Source organism: Arvicanthis niloticus, chromosome 8 (genome assembly GCF_011762505.2).
Source record: "Arvicanthis niloticus isolate mArvNil1 chromosome 8, mArvNil1.pat.X, whole genome shotgun sequence".
Taxonomy (NCBI): domain Eukaryota; kingdom Metazoa; phylum Chordata; class Mammalia; order Rodentia; family Muridae; genus Arvicanthis; species Arvicanthis niloticus.
In genome coordinates, this window is record NC_047665.1 from 24,296,969 (window position 1) to 24,312,515 (window position 15,547).

Genomic DNA, 15,547 nt, shown 5'->3' on the forward strand with positions numbered 1-15,547 from the left:
TTAAAAAACAAATCTTTGATCAGCATTTATATGAGTTAGAATCTCAGTAAGTATCTTACTATTACAACACATGGTTGAGATTCTTCATTGATGCCGTTCAGTAAAAGTATATTGTGATTTTTAGCAATATAATATACAAATAAGCAGTGTTACAACTTGAAAAGAATGACTTTTTAAACATATGCTTCCAGAAACATTAACCAGAAATCAGGGAAGCACATTGTAAGCCATCATCTTTAAAGTACTACCAAACTGGGTCCCACAATGAAGGTTTTAAAAATTGTCTCTTCCAGAATACCAGGAAAAACCTACATGATAATAGCTTTTCTAACTGTGGGTACTATGGGCTTATCAAACACTTCCTTGGGCTACCTGAATTACCCAACCCAAGTCATCTTCAAGTGCTGCAAACTGATTCCTGTTATGCTAGGAGGAGTTTTTATTCAAGGTACAGTAATGATACGTTTTATACTGTTTGAAGCACACAACTATGTTGTGGCATCTGGCATTAGGAAAAATGGTTAAATGTCCACAACAGTGACAGTATCTGGTAAAAATAAGGTGTCATAAAAACATTGATATTTCTCTAAATATTGATTTGAGGTTCATAACTTGGATATAAGAGAGAATAGCCAGTATTTTGTTTTATTTTATCTTGGAATTTAATGTATCCCCACAATGCTGTATTTGCATAGTGAAGCCCATCTGAGTAGACCCACTTCCCTGACCGCACCAGCTCTCTGATGAGGCAGAGCCCATCTGGGTCAAGCTGGATAGAAAGAGGAGGCAGTCAGAGCAGCAAGCTTTGGATCAGGTTGTTGCCTGGCCCTATCTTGAGGCTGTTCCATTACTGAAGGGCGTAAGCAGCTTGCTCTCAGTGTGTGCATCAAGATACCTTCCCAGAGTTGCTCTTTTACAGTGGGAATGTAAATGTCCAGCCACCTCCCTGGACATTTCAGATAGTGGTTTGTTCATATGGGGGAAAAAATACTTCAGTCTCTACTAAAACTTCATATATATAGGCACATATATGTCCTTAGAATCTTTACCAAAAGTTAGAATACATGTCATTTTCTAAATAGAGGGGAAGGAGAATGAATGAATTCTCCCCTGTCTAATGGTCTTCACATTGGTATTTATAAGCTGAAATGGTGCTTAAAGTAGTCAGGCCTATTACTCTCTTAACTCAGAAGTCTTAAGCGTACAAACTGCAAGAAAATCTGTAGCCGCTTAATAAATAAAAGACATTCTCATTTCTATAAACAGTTAAAATTGAGGAGTATTCCTTTTTTTTTTTTTTTTTTTAGTTTTTACAAATTGTAGTCATGCAATATATAAGGAAGCTTTAGTCACCAATAGACTGGGATTATAAAAATGTTCTCCTGAGATAAATTTACCCAGTGACATCACGTCCATCTCAGTCTGTGTGAATGTCCTGATGATGTCACAACAAAAATCCCCCTCAGGTGTTTTCTTAGGCCACATACTCTGAAGTAAGAGGTCGATGTATGTGTGTGGTTTTGAGTTTTGTTTTCCTGTCACAATAAATAGGATTCCATTTCTGTCTTACAAGAGCGTGTGGTGCCTGGTTTACTTGACCTCCTAGGATGGTTGTAGGCGTGATCTGAGTGCTCTTTATGTTTCTGGCATTAGGCATGAACAGCACATCCGTATTCTGCTTGGTGAGGCACTGTGATCTGGCGATAGGCTGGGCAAATATTTGGATAACGAGGCCAGCTTCTCTTGTCTCACATAGGAAAGCGCTACAACCTTGCAGATGTGTCTGCTGCAGTGTGCATGAGCCTTGGCCTGATCTGGTTTACCCTCGCTGACAGCACAATTGCACCAAACTTTAATCTGACAGGTGAGGAATGGATTTGTATTCCTTCCTAAGTTGCATTTTATTTTGAATAAGAATGTGTAAAGTTTCCTGAGGCTTCTAAATGATGTTAGAGTGACCGTGAGTCTCACACTAACAAGGCTTTCAGACTTCCCAAATTAAAGTAAAAGTATCATAGCTCTAGAGCTGTAACATTGAGTTACGTGACAGGAAGCTCCAGGTTACATCAATAGCTGTCAGAGACATGAGAGTTGACATGTGTGTGTTGACCTGTACCTGCACACAGGAGTGTGGGGAAGTAACCATGATGATATGAATGGAACTGTTCATGTGTGATTTACAGTTTCCTCCAATGTGTGCTATGCTAACTTTTGTCAATTAAATTTAAATTTTTTAAAAGCCAAATAAGTATTACAATATGTCCAGGGATAAAATTAAACATTAGAATCCTGTCTTTATTTTAATAATCACTCAGATAAATTGTAGGTATATGGGGCATTTATTGTATATACAGTATTTTCCTGAACTTACTGAGAGAGTTTTACTGAGAAGACAATGTCATAGCATCATTTATCTTGACTAAAATTGCATTTAAAGTTTCTATATCAGAAAAACAAAAACAAGAAAACACAGAAGAGATCAAGCAGAAAGGCAGTATTGGAGTACCAGCAAGCACGAGGTATAAACTAATTATTTGTATAATAAAAATATTGGTTACATTAGATCCACAGTTCTCAAAAATCAGAACAGGTATCAGTCTTCCTAGCCTTAGTGATCAGCCTGGGCCACGTGTTTAACTAGAACCAGTTGGGCCTGAGGACAGCCCTCTAACAGCTGCAGTCCTGAGGCACTTGGTGTCTCAGCTTTCATCGGGACCTCCCTGCTTATTCAGAGAATGCTCACAGTCACACCTCTGGCCATCAGTCAAGAATTTTCAGGAAATCTTTATTTTACATCACAGACTTTCACATTAAGAGGTTACTTGAAAACAGATATCCTTGGCTCTTCTAGTTGAAAAACAAAGTTAGAGAAGACACAAATTTGCAATGAGTGAAATTAAATTTAGTAAAAATAGAAGTAAGGAAGGGTGACTTGCAGGCCCTTTACTCTCCTTCTGTAGTGTGGAGAGAACACTGCCTCCTGCAGAGCTGGTGGGAAGAGAGGATGAGATGGTAGAAGGGGTGGGAATCATTTTTCATGCTGTTTGAACCTAACCAGGCTAACAGTGTGCTTTGAGGTGATTCATAATTACGCATTCATTCTGCTGTATCCTAATCCTGTTTAAATGTAACCTTTAATAAAAACAATGTAATCAGCCTATGTTTTGGACTCTGATGTTCTATATTCCCTACTTCTTGGTGACCCATTCATGCCCCTGACTCAACAGTGTGTGTGTGTGCATAAGGTTGCACATGGCTAGACAACACAATGAAGTGTTGAAAGCAACACAGTGGCTATAGAATGATAACATCTAGGTATGGCTGGGTGTGCTGTTCCAAGTCAATAGAGTCAGAAAAGCAGTCTCTCCAAAAGTCCTGTAAAAGATTAAGACAAACTTACTCATTCCATGTACTCATTCCTTTTCAATAGCCCTTTTGCTGTGCTTTTTAGTAATTAAGAAAGGTGGTCTTTGTTTGAAAGAAGAGATCAGATCAAGAGAGATCAGAACTCTGATGAACAAATCAGGCCTATTCTTGGGTAAAGGGCACCAAAGGTTAGTCACTTTTGTCTAGACTTCATATGACATCACCTCAGGCTGGAGGGCTGAGAACACACACATGGAGCAGTGAGAGGGCAGCAGGGGCAGGCAAGACAGCCAAGGTACACCTTGGGCACTGGGAACTTCTCATTTCTGAGTTCATGGGTACATTTGGGAGAATTAGAACCTAGCATGCTTCATGAAAGAACCTAGTGAGCACTGGTCCCCACTGTTTTTAGAGCAATGGTTCACAGCCTATGTGTTAGGACCCTTTGGGGGTTGAACAACCCTTCCACAGGAGTCACATAGCAAATAACTTGCATGTCAGATATTTGCTTTACAATTCATAACTAGTAAAATTATAGTTATGAAGTAGCAGTGAAATAATTTTATGGTTGGGGTCATTACAACATGAGGAACTGTATTAAAGGGTCGCAGCTTTAAGAAGGTTGAGAACCACTAGCTTATATGTTAAGCCTGTGAGCCTCATAAAACCCACAGATAGAACTGTGACTCCCTCTCCTTCCTACATGAAGCTCAGGGGCAACCAGGCCTGTTCTCATGCACACCTGCATGCTGCTCCCTAGGAGTGAGTGGTATCACCCAGACTTGATACTATTCAGTGTGTGGTAACTTAATATTGTTCATATTATCCTCAGGGACATGAAAGGGATGCTTGCTTATGTGAACAGTTAACTGAAGACAGTTTGACCAGCAGGCTAACAGTGTCACTGTTGCATTAGATGCAGCCAATTCAGCTGTGGAATCGAGGGAGGGCAGATCCTAAGTTATAACTGCACTTGTCAACGGATGCTACCTGGAAAGTGTAGAGACAGTGAATATGAGTATGATTTATAGAGGAGAGCGTGTAGAGTTCCAGGCAGGGGCTGTGCCACAGAAATGACCTTGGCAAAGGCCCATGTGTTCCTTCTAAACTGAACGTTTTAGAAGGACATTTTGTGTATGTGACTTTTCCCATTAAATATTTGGGGTTTGTGTTTTCCCCCTCAAATCTCTTGTGCAGCTCCCAATCCCAATAGATCCAAGAGTTTCTACACTTGTTCTTCCATCACACCATCCTTGCTAAAAGGAGAACTTTGATGTGATGCTGAAGTGTGGTCCTGATGGCAGCAGTAATCAGTTTGTTGGTGTCTGTCTTTTTTTATGTTAATACCATCACTATATGCCTACCAAAACAAGCTACAGATCAGAACAGGCAGCATTCCAGCCAAATGGGGGTGACAGTCTGCTTTGGAGTTTTTAGCCCAGTTAAATTTCCGGTGGAGCTTGCTTCCAGTCAGTGTGTTAAAGAGGAGCATTCTCTTATTCTTTGAAGGTGTGATGCTTATCTCCCTGGCACTGTGTGCAGACGCTGTCATTGGGAACGTTCAGGAGAAAGCTATGAAACTGCACAATGCTTCCAACTCTGAAATGGTGAGCACCCAGCACTTCCCTCGAGTCTGTAAGGTGCACGGCTGATTTTATGAAATAGCTACAGTGCCAGAAACTTAATGTGCATTTTAATCTACTTTATCACTGTCCTGAACCTAATGCTAAGAATAATGTGGAAGGTCAGAAGAAAGCCTGCCACTTTAAGAGCTCATTGTATGACTGATCAATACTTTTCTCATTAATTTCTGTAATCTTTTATCTGTTTTAAAAAAAAAAAAAAAAACCTTGTGACATTGTTTTTCTTCTGTTTGTATTCCTCTTTGTGCTACACTCAGTGTGGAGGTTTATAATTCTTATTGATATGGCTATGTGTTTCTGGCTGTGTCAAAGCCTTCAACTCAAGATTTTAAATTTTTCACCCGTGATACTTACTAGTTTTATAATTTCCAATTTTTAGTAAATAAATCCTGCCAAAGCCCAATTCTGTTTATTAAACACGCCATCCTTACCACTTGTTTTAGATGCCTTTTTAAAAAAATCTCAGATCCTCACACAAGGATTGGAACTGCATTCTCTAAAACTGGTTTCTGCCTCCACCCATAGAAACATAAGCAGCTTCCTTTGTTCCCCATCATTAGGGCTAGTTACCTTTGTCCCTTTTTTTTATAAGCCTCCCATAAACTAGAAATTCCACTGTGATTGTGACTGGTGGAACATTGAATTCTAAGATAATTTAGGGACATGACATCTGTATACTTAATTCTTTCAGTGGAAGACCAAGGTCTTTTCTTTTATTCAAATGTCTTAAAAATATTTTTATTTTATTTTTAATTGTATAATATTAGAGGGAGAAAGTTGTGTGTGTGCGTGCGTGCGTGTGTGTGTGTGTGTGTGTGTGTGTGTGTGTGTGTGTTTCTGTACACTAGTGCATGATCACAGGTACCAGCAGAGGTCAAGATCCTCATAGAGTTGGAGTGTGAGCCACCCAGCATGAGTACTAAGAACCTGACTTTGCAGTCTACATTCTTAATTCCTGAGCTGTTTCTCCAATCGTCCTAATTGTTCCTTTTAGATGTCCACTGGATTTAAAAGTATTCTTCAGATAAAATATATTCTGGTTTTGTTTTTATATAGGAAAAGTGTGTGTTTGTGTGTGTGCATGTGTGTGAGAGAGACAGACAGACAGACAGCAACTGCCCACTTGCTTTGTTGTTCAGATGGAACACACTGCATTAAAGCAACTGTTTCCTTTTGCTGTCTGGGCACAGCATGGGGCATCATTAGTAACATCTCAGTATCAGAAACCTGAGCTTTGGTAAGCATTTTCATGATCACTGTCACTACACTTCATGGCTGGGGTAAAGATGGTCTCAGAGTTAAGACCAGGCAGGACACCTGGGAACTCAGAGGGCCACAGACTTTAAACTGAAGCCTTGGTTCCTACCTAGGATACTTCTAACTTTCCTTTGGGGTAAAGTTGCAATCTCAAGCTTCAGTGTCTTCATTTAAAAGTCAAAAGTCTTAGTTGTGTGAATTCAGGAGAACAGTTCACATACCAGGTAGCGTAGCTGACCTGTAGCAGGCTCTGTCAGAAGCTAAGGAGCTGACATGAAAAGTGGCTGGGGAAGTTATAGTGAGGATTCTCTTATCTTTTATACCCTCCAGTGTTCGGGGTATGTTTCATATCTTGTAAGTGGCTTTAAGGATTTTGTTGTGTTTGTGCTTTTGGAATGATAAAATCTGCTTCAAAATTAGCGGTTAATCAGAAATAAGTAAAATGTAAATGTATATAGAAGGTTTCATATGGCCATGGATTTTTGTTATGTGATGCTATATATCTAGATACTGGTTTATGGGCCACTAGAATGCGCCAGTGTTTCTAGAAATAGTGCCCTTCAGCCATAGGGCAATGATAATAATGTTGCTTTAGAAACGTTTTGTTTGTAGCACGGCTTGAGTAGACTAAGTATTCTGTGTGTTCAGACCCCTCCATTTCCTCTTTCAGTGTGGTAGTCATTTCCTGCTTCTGCCTCCCCCAGGTTTTGTATTCATACTCCATCGGTTTTGTGTACATTTTATTGGGATTGTCATGCACTAGTGGACTGGGCCCTGCAGTGGCATTTTGTTCAAAGGTAAGTACTCACCGTATTTTTAAAAATAAATATCTTACATTTAATTTTCTCTGTCCTGTTTTTGCCTAGTTCAAAAATGGCTGCTGTTGATATAAATTGGTAACTCTTTGAATACAACATTACAGATCCTCAGAAATGATTGGTATTTAATTTTTTTATTCATTCTCTGCCCTGTAAGTTAATTTTTAAGAAGTTCATAATGTACCAATCAAGGGTTTTTCATCTCATCGATATTTTCCCATTAAATAAAAACTCAGTATTGTTTGCTTGACTGCATTGTGCAATGACTTAGTGCCGCTCAAGAGGTTGATTAAAATCTCTGGCTTGATTTCATGTGATACCTCAGGGTTTGCTTGTACTTTTCTAACAGGCCGTTTTACTCCTTGCAGAACCCTGTTCGGACTTATGGCTATGCCTTCCTGTTTTCCCTCACTGGATACTTTGGAATCTCCTTTGTTCTGGCCCTCATTAAAATCTTTGGTGCTCTTCTGGCTGTAACAGGTAGGAGACTTGCTTAGACTATGAAGTAAATGTTTACATTGTTTACATTGAAGTAAAAGTTAACATTTTTCTGATGTTTTGTGAACAGAAGAGCATGACCTCTTCCCTAAAAATGGTACTTGTCTCCATCTTAAGCTCCAGTAGCTTGTGTGGACTTCTAAAGGAAATGGTTTTGGTCTTAGTTTCCTGTTTGGAAGATTTCATTTTTTTTTTTCCTTTCTGGAGTACTGAGGAAACACCCTCGGCCCTCAGCATGCTGGGCACGCATTCTGCACAGAGCTGCATCCCTGGCCCTGCAGGCTTCATTTCTGTGTCATATGTATACATTTTCATGACAAACATTAAATACGTTAGAAAACAATTGCTCTAAAACTATGATGGAATGAAACTCCCTCAGGGAAATACATCTTTCATATACTTTTAATTGATCACTGAAATTCCAATCTTTCTCACACTTAGTATGGCGGGTGCATTTTACAGTTTGCAAGTCTTTCACTTGGATGTTTCCTGACACCACCCCCAGATCAGTGTCTTTCTTCAGCCATGATGAGTGTGTCCATGTCCGCACTGTAAAGGACTGAAGGTTGCCTTTGATGTATTTGGAGAAATGGGGAGCAGAGTAAGGGGAGCCAGTGACTGCTGCATCCTTTTCCAGAGCTGTAAATGCACACCTGCTTCCATGACAGAGGCTGAAAGGTTTTACTGTCAAATAAAAGGCAGAGGGAGGAATAGTAATAGCTAACACAGAGCCCTTCCTGTGTACTAGACACCATTTTGGGTGAGTCCCAACCAACTAGCACCATAAACTCAGATAAACATGCGTGTGGAGAGCTTAAGTGGCTCACTCGATAGCCTGCTAGAGTCAGGACTCCAGGCAAAGCCCTGGCTCTGTGCCTGCTGTCTTCACCATGCTTCCTTGGATGGTCCTCAGTGCCCTCCCTACCGTCATGGCCTCCTCTGGGCTGCTGCATGGAGGCTGAGAATTTACAAGACATACTGTCCTCTGTGTGGAAACTTTCTAGGATGTTGCACTCCTTGAAATAACACATCTACCCACATTTTCCTGGCCTTAGACTGTCACATGACCACTCCTAAGTGTAGGAAAGACAGAAACACCTACCCAGCTCAAATAGGTGCCCTAAACCAGTCATTGACGTTCAGGCCCTGATGTGTGTTCCCAGAGCAAGCTCTTCAGTTACTCACGCTTGAATGTCAAGTGCCAGAAGTGGGAGTCTGAGACATAAGGCCTGGGACAGAGAGCAGCAGTGTGAAGGTAGAGCATGGGGAACTCTGTGGCTCCATTGGACAATCTCAGGCCTTAGAGCAGAGGTTGCTGGGTAATACCCAAAGTGGGAAGAAGTGTTAATATAAATGTGTAATGATCAGGACTGTCAGAATTACTGTCCTATCCACAGAGGTCACCATGCCTAAATACTGGAAGGCACAGTGGAGTGCATGCCTGGAATCTCAGTGGGTTGGAGGCTGGAGCAGGATGAGCAAGACAAGGCAAGACCTGTCTCAGAAACAAACAGAATACCCGGATACTGATGCACCTTTCACTGTTTTAAAAGATAACTGTAGGCATAGATTTTTTTTGCAACGTACTTTTAATAAGGGTTCAACCTGTCCTGTAGCCCACCACCCAGCAGACGTAGTGGAAGAGAAAAGTTACTAGGATATGGGGGAAGTGGACCTGTTCAGCCGTAGTTCTTTGGGGACAAGCTCGATCTTCTTGGGCAGCAGTTCAGTCCGATAGCAAACACAAAATATGATTCAGCAGCTGCGACCAGTCCTTTCAGCAAGTAAATACCAGGCAGCTGTAGTTCAATCCTAAAGAAACTACCAGGCTTGCCAACCTGCCTGGGGCGAGGCTGCAGAAGCAGCAAGCTGCCACAGGAACCTCACAAGCAGTTCTTGGGCGAGTTTCTCTCAATGGCACCATTATTACAGTTGGAGCTCAATAATGCTATGTAAGGCAAACCAATACATGTGTCTTGTTAGTGAAGAATATCGAGGTGGAGCAAACCAAACCAAAGCTCAGTGCTTATCTCCTGCTGTCTGTGGGGTCATATTTATACTCCTTCATCAAATGTCCTTTCACCTGTGTCTGCTTCAGGAAAACAGTCTTTCATGTGTTTGCTTTAGCAAGACATCCTTTCACCTGTGTGCTCCCACAAGCCATCATTTGACGTAACTAACTTACCCAAAGAAGTTAGAAGCTTCCACTTCAGATAACCCTTGCTCTACCCAATAGTTTCTTACACTGAAAGCCTCTCATCATGGCTGCAGCGTGCTGTGGCAGCTGATGACCAGTTACTACAATTGTGCTTAGACATTTGATTGGTCAGTGCAGCTCCAAACCTTTACCTCTGCAGCAGTGTGAATTTGGTTGGTTGGTTGTCTTGTTTCTGGCATCTTTGTGATTCTGGCAGACACAGAGCTATAAATATTTGTAAACAGGTGATTTCCCAATACTACTGCGACAGTAAGATGCATCTAACTCTTTTCCCTGCAGTGACTACAGGACGAAAAGCAATGACCATCGTCCTGTCCTTTCTGTTCTTTGCTAAGCCGTTCACATTTCAGTAAGTACTTTGTAATACAAGGGTCCCAAAGTTAGATTCTGGATTTCATATTTCCTCTTAAACAGCAGTATTTTCTTTTACTTTGTGCTAATTTATGTTAATATGTGTTAGCTTATTGTCCTCTACAAAGAATCCTTTTCATCCTAATCTCTTTGCTATTAAGTGCCTTTTCCTCTGTTAAGAATCTGTGGATGTCATTTTATATACTTAAGTTGCCCGGCTAATGCCCAGCAGAAATGTGGTCTTCTTAGCATGTGACTGCATGAGAAGGGAGTATTTGATGGGTGCAGAGTGACTGAGTCGGTGAAGGGTACACACCAGTGTGACTGAGTGTTAGTGGGGTGTGTGCACCAATGTGACTGAGTGTTAGTGCGGTGTGTGCACCAGTGTGACTGTTAGTGGGGTGTGTGTACCAGTGTAACCAAGTGTTAGTAGAGTGTGTCAGTGTGCCTATGAGAGTGGAGTGTCCAATACAGAATGACTGACTGACTGTTTGTTTCTCATGGCAGTGAGCACGAGTGGTATGCATGTGTTGAGTAAGCGATTTTTCTTTCCCACTTGTATATATGTAAATTATATGTTAAGAGTGCATGTGTGTAAAACTTTTATTTATGGCTTCTTTCCACAGCAATAAACAATAGAAAGATACTCTGTAAGTTGTATCCTAATGATTTAGTTGTGGCTTTTGTGAAAGTGTTCAGCAGTGTTTTTACTATCTATTAGGTGTTTGAAAGTAATTTGTGTGAATATTATGGCTCAATAATTTCAAACCTAGTTTACAAATTTGTAATTTTAAATAAAATTTTAAAGTAAATACCCATCAATGTATTACAAGTTGTGTATTGTTTATAGATAACCTTTTTATACACTATAATATTTTAGTAATTAAATTATAGTGAGCCTCTCTTCCTGCAGACTGTGTCATCTTTTTATCATCTGTGTTCCACTTAACTGGGATAGCTAGTTGGAGTGCTGGGTTGAATACAGCGTAGCCTTTGATAGATAGGAATCTGGTAGCTTAAATATAGTCTAAGTCTTTTGGTAAGTGTTAGACTTTGAATATGCAGATAACCCCAAAGTTTAAATTATTCTCACTTTGTATAACTTTTCTCTGTATGTAATCAACACAATTTTTTAAGACTTCTATATATGTAGACAATGAATTTTGATCAAATCCACCTCCTACTCCCTCCTCTTCCAACTGCTCCTGGCCTCCCCACCTGACATTTCTATCCCAATTTAATCTACTCTCTCTCATTAACTACTGAGTCTAATTGGTGCAGCTAGTATGTGAGTGGATGTAGGGAAATCCACAGCATATGTAACTAACCTGGGCTACATCCCTAAAGAAAATTGATACTCCCTCCCTTAGCTGCCATCAACTGCCAGTACCTTCGCTAGGGTGAGGCTTCTTGCTGCTTCTGTTTTATGTCATCTAGACACAGTCTGGAGTCTGCTTATAAGAGGGAACCTAAATTGAGGAAACTTCCATCAGGTTGGCCTACAGGCAAGCCTATGGGCATTTTCTTGACTTATGGCTGATACGTGAGGACCCACCTCACTGTGCACAGTACCATCCCTGGGAAGGTGGCCCCGGGGTGGATGAGAAAACTAACTCTGCAGGCCAGAAAGATGGAACAGGTAAGCAGTGTTCCTCCATGGTCTCTGCTTCAGTCCTGCCTTCACCTTCCTCTATGGAAAGGTGAAGCCAAGCAAAGCCATTCTTCCTTGTGTTGTTTTTGGTTATGGTCTTTAGTATAGCAATGGAAAGCAAACTGGACCAGGCTTCGTGAACCCCTTCCCTCTCCAACAAACATTCATTTCTAATACTATTATTTTAGACCTCTAATAGCAAATTTTTATGTGATTTCATGAACCCCTCCCCTCTCCAACCAACATTCAATTCTAATACTATTATTTTAAACCTCTAATAGCAAGTTTTTATGTGATTAAAGTTATTATATGCCTTAATTAACAGTGAAGTGTTACCTTAATAATATCCACTTTTTCATTTCTTTATTCTAGGTATGTATGGTCTGGCTTGTTAGTTGTCCTTGGCATATTTCTCAATGTTTACAGCAAAAATATGGATAAAATAAGATTGCCATCGGTGTACAATCTGATAAAGAAATCCGTGGACATGAAAAAGTCAAGGACGTTGGCACAGACTGTGTAGGAACTGTGTTCGCCTATTTCCAATAAAACTCTAAGGGAACAACCAGTAATCAATTCACTTTCCAAAGGCTTGTGATTAAAAACCAAAGGATCTGAAGGCTGCTGTCGTGAGCAGATTGTACACTCGGTTGTTCCTTGGCATCCGCCTCTACAGAACGCACGCTTTTGATCAACTCCAAACGATCAAGAGCCCACACCTAGGACGTGTTGCAATAAAGTCAGTGTGAAGGAAAGTGCTTCCTAGCAGTGTCCTGAACATTTCACTGGAAATGGATCGTGTTGCAAGACTGATTGGAAATCCTTCTAACATGCAGCGTGGTGCTGGGTCGTAGCACTGCTTGTCTCCATTCTGTTTTGGTGGTGTCATTTAAATTGCTTCTCTGTTATAAGAGTGAACTGATGATTTGAAGTTTAGAGAAAATATTATTCATTTATAAATAAAATTATCCTGTGATTTCTTTTTTAAATGGTGTTTTAATAAAATTTGTTATGGAGGAAACTGGAGATGGAACAAAGGGCTAATGTATACTTTAAAACTTGGGTTTTTAAAGTTTAGAGAAAATAACATTCACTTAAATAAAATCCTGTGATTTTTTTTTTAAAACAATGTGTCAATAAAATTTGTTATTAAGGAAAATCAAGGTGGGAAGAAGACTTAACATGTACTTTAAAAATTGTGTTTTCACTAATACTGCAAAACTATTCTGAAAGCATTCTCATCTATCCACAGGATGAAGTCCTTAAAGGACATATGCTGGGGCTAGAGAATGCCATGGTGTTTGCCTTTACTTTGGACTTTTTAATTGAAGGACTGAAGTTAACATCTTAAGTTATATGAAATTATCCTAGTTCTTTGTAAAAGGATGAAATTTGATTTGAATGTTGAGATGAAGTGGGATGGATTTAGGAAACACAGGTACATTTGTCAAACCTGAACAGCACTGCTTCTCAGAATCTAATGAAATCTCACAGTCTGGATAGCTTTCTTTCTGACAGTTCTGGATGCTAGGAAGACCATGCACAAGGTGCCAGCAAACCTGCAAGGGCAGCCTCCTCCTTTCCAGATGGCAACTTCTTGCTGTGTCCTTAGGTGTTGAGTTCTGATCCCAGCATGAAGACCCCACCCTCATGACTTGGTCTTCTAATGCTGCCAGTAGGGAGGTGGGATCTAACAGGTGAGTATGGGGTACATAAACATAGCCTGTTACTTCAGAACATAACCATACTACTTTGGTACTTTTGAGTCTAAACTGAGATTTGGTGCCTTTCAGTGGGGATTTTTATAATTGCTGTATGCATCCCTTCTTTCTCTCTCTCTCTCTCTCTTTCTCTCTCTCTTCTCTCTCTGTGTGTATGCATGTATTCACACATAACTGAATGTATGAGTAAAAGCTGTTACTCCTTATTTTCGCCATAATCAATATGATTAAAACCCTTAGTGTTTCTGCTGTGACCATCATATTTTGTGATGATTACTTTTAAATTCCATTATACCTAATAGATACTTAACCAATTCTTTGCTGTGTGGGTTCTGCTGAGCCTGCAGTTATGGAAGTGTCTCAGGTAAGGAGTTGTTCTTGGATTTTATTCATCAAATGCTGTGATGATTCTTTTACAGTTCCCTTATCCTAAATGGGAAAATTTTCAGATCAGCTTCACTGTGCTGCCTTGACATGCTAAGCATTTGTGCTTTAGACAGCTTTCCCCGGTCCTTGAGAAAATTACATTTTGGCTTTCCCATGCATCACTCTGCCCTCATACTTTTCTTGGATTGTTCCCTTTGCCTGTTGCCAGCTCATCATCCCAGCCTTGGTTTTTTGTCACCTGTCAGTTATTGCACTGGTTGCTTCCTCACTCGTCAGATGAGGAGACACACTTCACCATTTATATGAATGAACAGTGAATTGGTCGAACAAATTTTGTAAAGGTGATATTGAGTGTATATTTTGAGCCAGGCATTGTAACATCTTTCAATTACACTGTTTTGTTCCAACCACTAAAATAAGACTTAAAATGCAATTGTAGATGTTTCTGTGTGTATCAGGTTCCGGGGACTATTACATGTAATTGCTTATGCTATCCTAACTACATCACTGAGTGTAAATACTGTCCTTCTCCAAGTAAGGAAGCTGGGCCGGAATGCTTGATGCTCCTGAAGGTGACAGGTTAGTGTAACAGAGCTGTCTTCGAGGCAGTCTGGTCAGTGTCACATGTCACCTAAGTAGATGAGACTGTTCTTGCTCACATTCTCAAAGCTGTGAAGGCTGACGTAGTACTCTGTAGCTCTAGATCACACAACTCCTGCAGGGCCTCACATGAGTTTCAGAGCCAGTTCTTAGACTCCAAAGTATTTTTCAGTCCATCATACTCCACTCTCAATATTTAAGTACCCACATTTAATATGAGTGCTGTGGCTGAAGTTTGTCCCCTCCCAGTATGTTGGCTTCTGGCCTCCAAAGCAATGATCTAGGATGTGGAACCTTTGGAAAGGGGTTAAACTATAGAGACAACACTCGTGAATGAAACTATTGTGTCTTTGTTAGGAGACCTCAGAAAACCTCCCCTTACTTTATTACATGGAGGTACAACAAATTGGCAAACTGAAGCCCAGAAGGATGCCCTCAGCAGACCTTGGACATCAGCCTCCAGAATGGGAGAGAAAATTCTGCAATGATGTTTTGTGATAGCCATAACTGATAAAGTACTAAGTGAAGAATTTGTAAGAAAAATAAGCTGGGATCATGGGGGACATATACATTAGATTATAGATAGATATATTTGCTTTAAACGTGTGAATACAGATTATTTCTTCACCTGTGTCCATATTTATCTTTGTCTTATATAAACAGTCAATAACTGTCATACAAGAGAAACCAAAGAACAATAACATTAAACCAAAAACACTGAAAAATTGAGACTTTTGCTATGTTGTGTTCCTTCTCCCCCTCTCCCCTTAATACGGAAAAATAACAAAATCTTTCTAAGAACTTTCAATCATGTTATTAATAGTTAATCTGTACGTAAACTAGACAGGTCAGATTTCTCAATTAAGACCTTCTCTAGTAAGGACTGGATTGGCCATTATCCTCTGAGCCTGGCAGGGAGCCTCTAAATCCCCGAAATTTCCTAAATGGTGGGAGTGCCTCGCAAGCCTCCCAAACCAACCAATAGGTTTATTTTACTAATTCAGCTGTTTCCCCAACTTTTGAACTCTGTATCATGA

The 15,547-nt window shown here is 40.2% G+C and overlaps 1 protein-coding gene across 8 annotated transcripts in view; it reads left to right on the top strand.

The window, feature by feature from the left end:
- Slc35b3 (solute carrier family 35 member B3) overlaps positions 1–12,931 on the top strand; it is a 31,792-nt gene extending 18,861 nt beyond the window's left edge. For all 8 annotated transcript variants that reach the window (XM_076939155.1, XM_076939160.1, XM_076939157.1 and 5 more), the window contains exons 4-10: positions 294–448; positions 1,757–1,864; positions 4,876–4,973; positions 6,971–7,063; positions 7,453–7,564; positions 10,080–10,149; positions 12,175–12,931. In XM_076939155.1, coding sequence (XP_076795270.1) covers positions 294–448; positions 1,757–1,864; positions 4,876–4,973; positions 6,971–7,063; positions 7,453–7,564; positions 10,080–10,149; positions 12,175–12,325 — 787 coding nt within the window. In that variant the 3' untranslated portion in view covers positions 12,326–12,931. The remainder of the gene's footprint in view (positions 1–293; positions 449–1,756; positions 1,865–4,875; positions 4,974–6,970; positions 7,064–7,452; positions 7,565–10,079; positions 10,150–12,174) is intronic.
- The last annotated feature ends 2,616 nt before the right edge of the window (positions 12,932–15,547 follow it).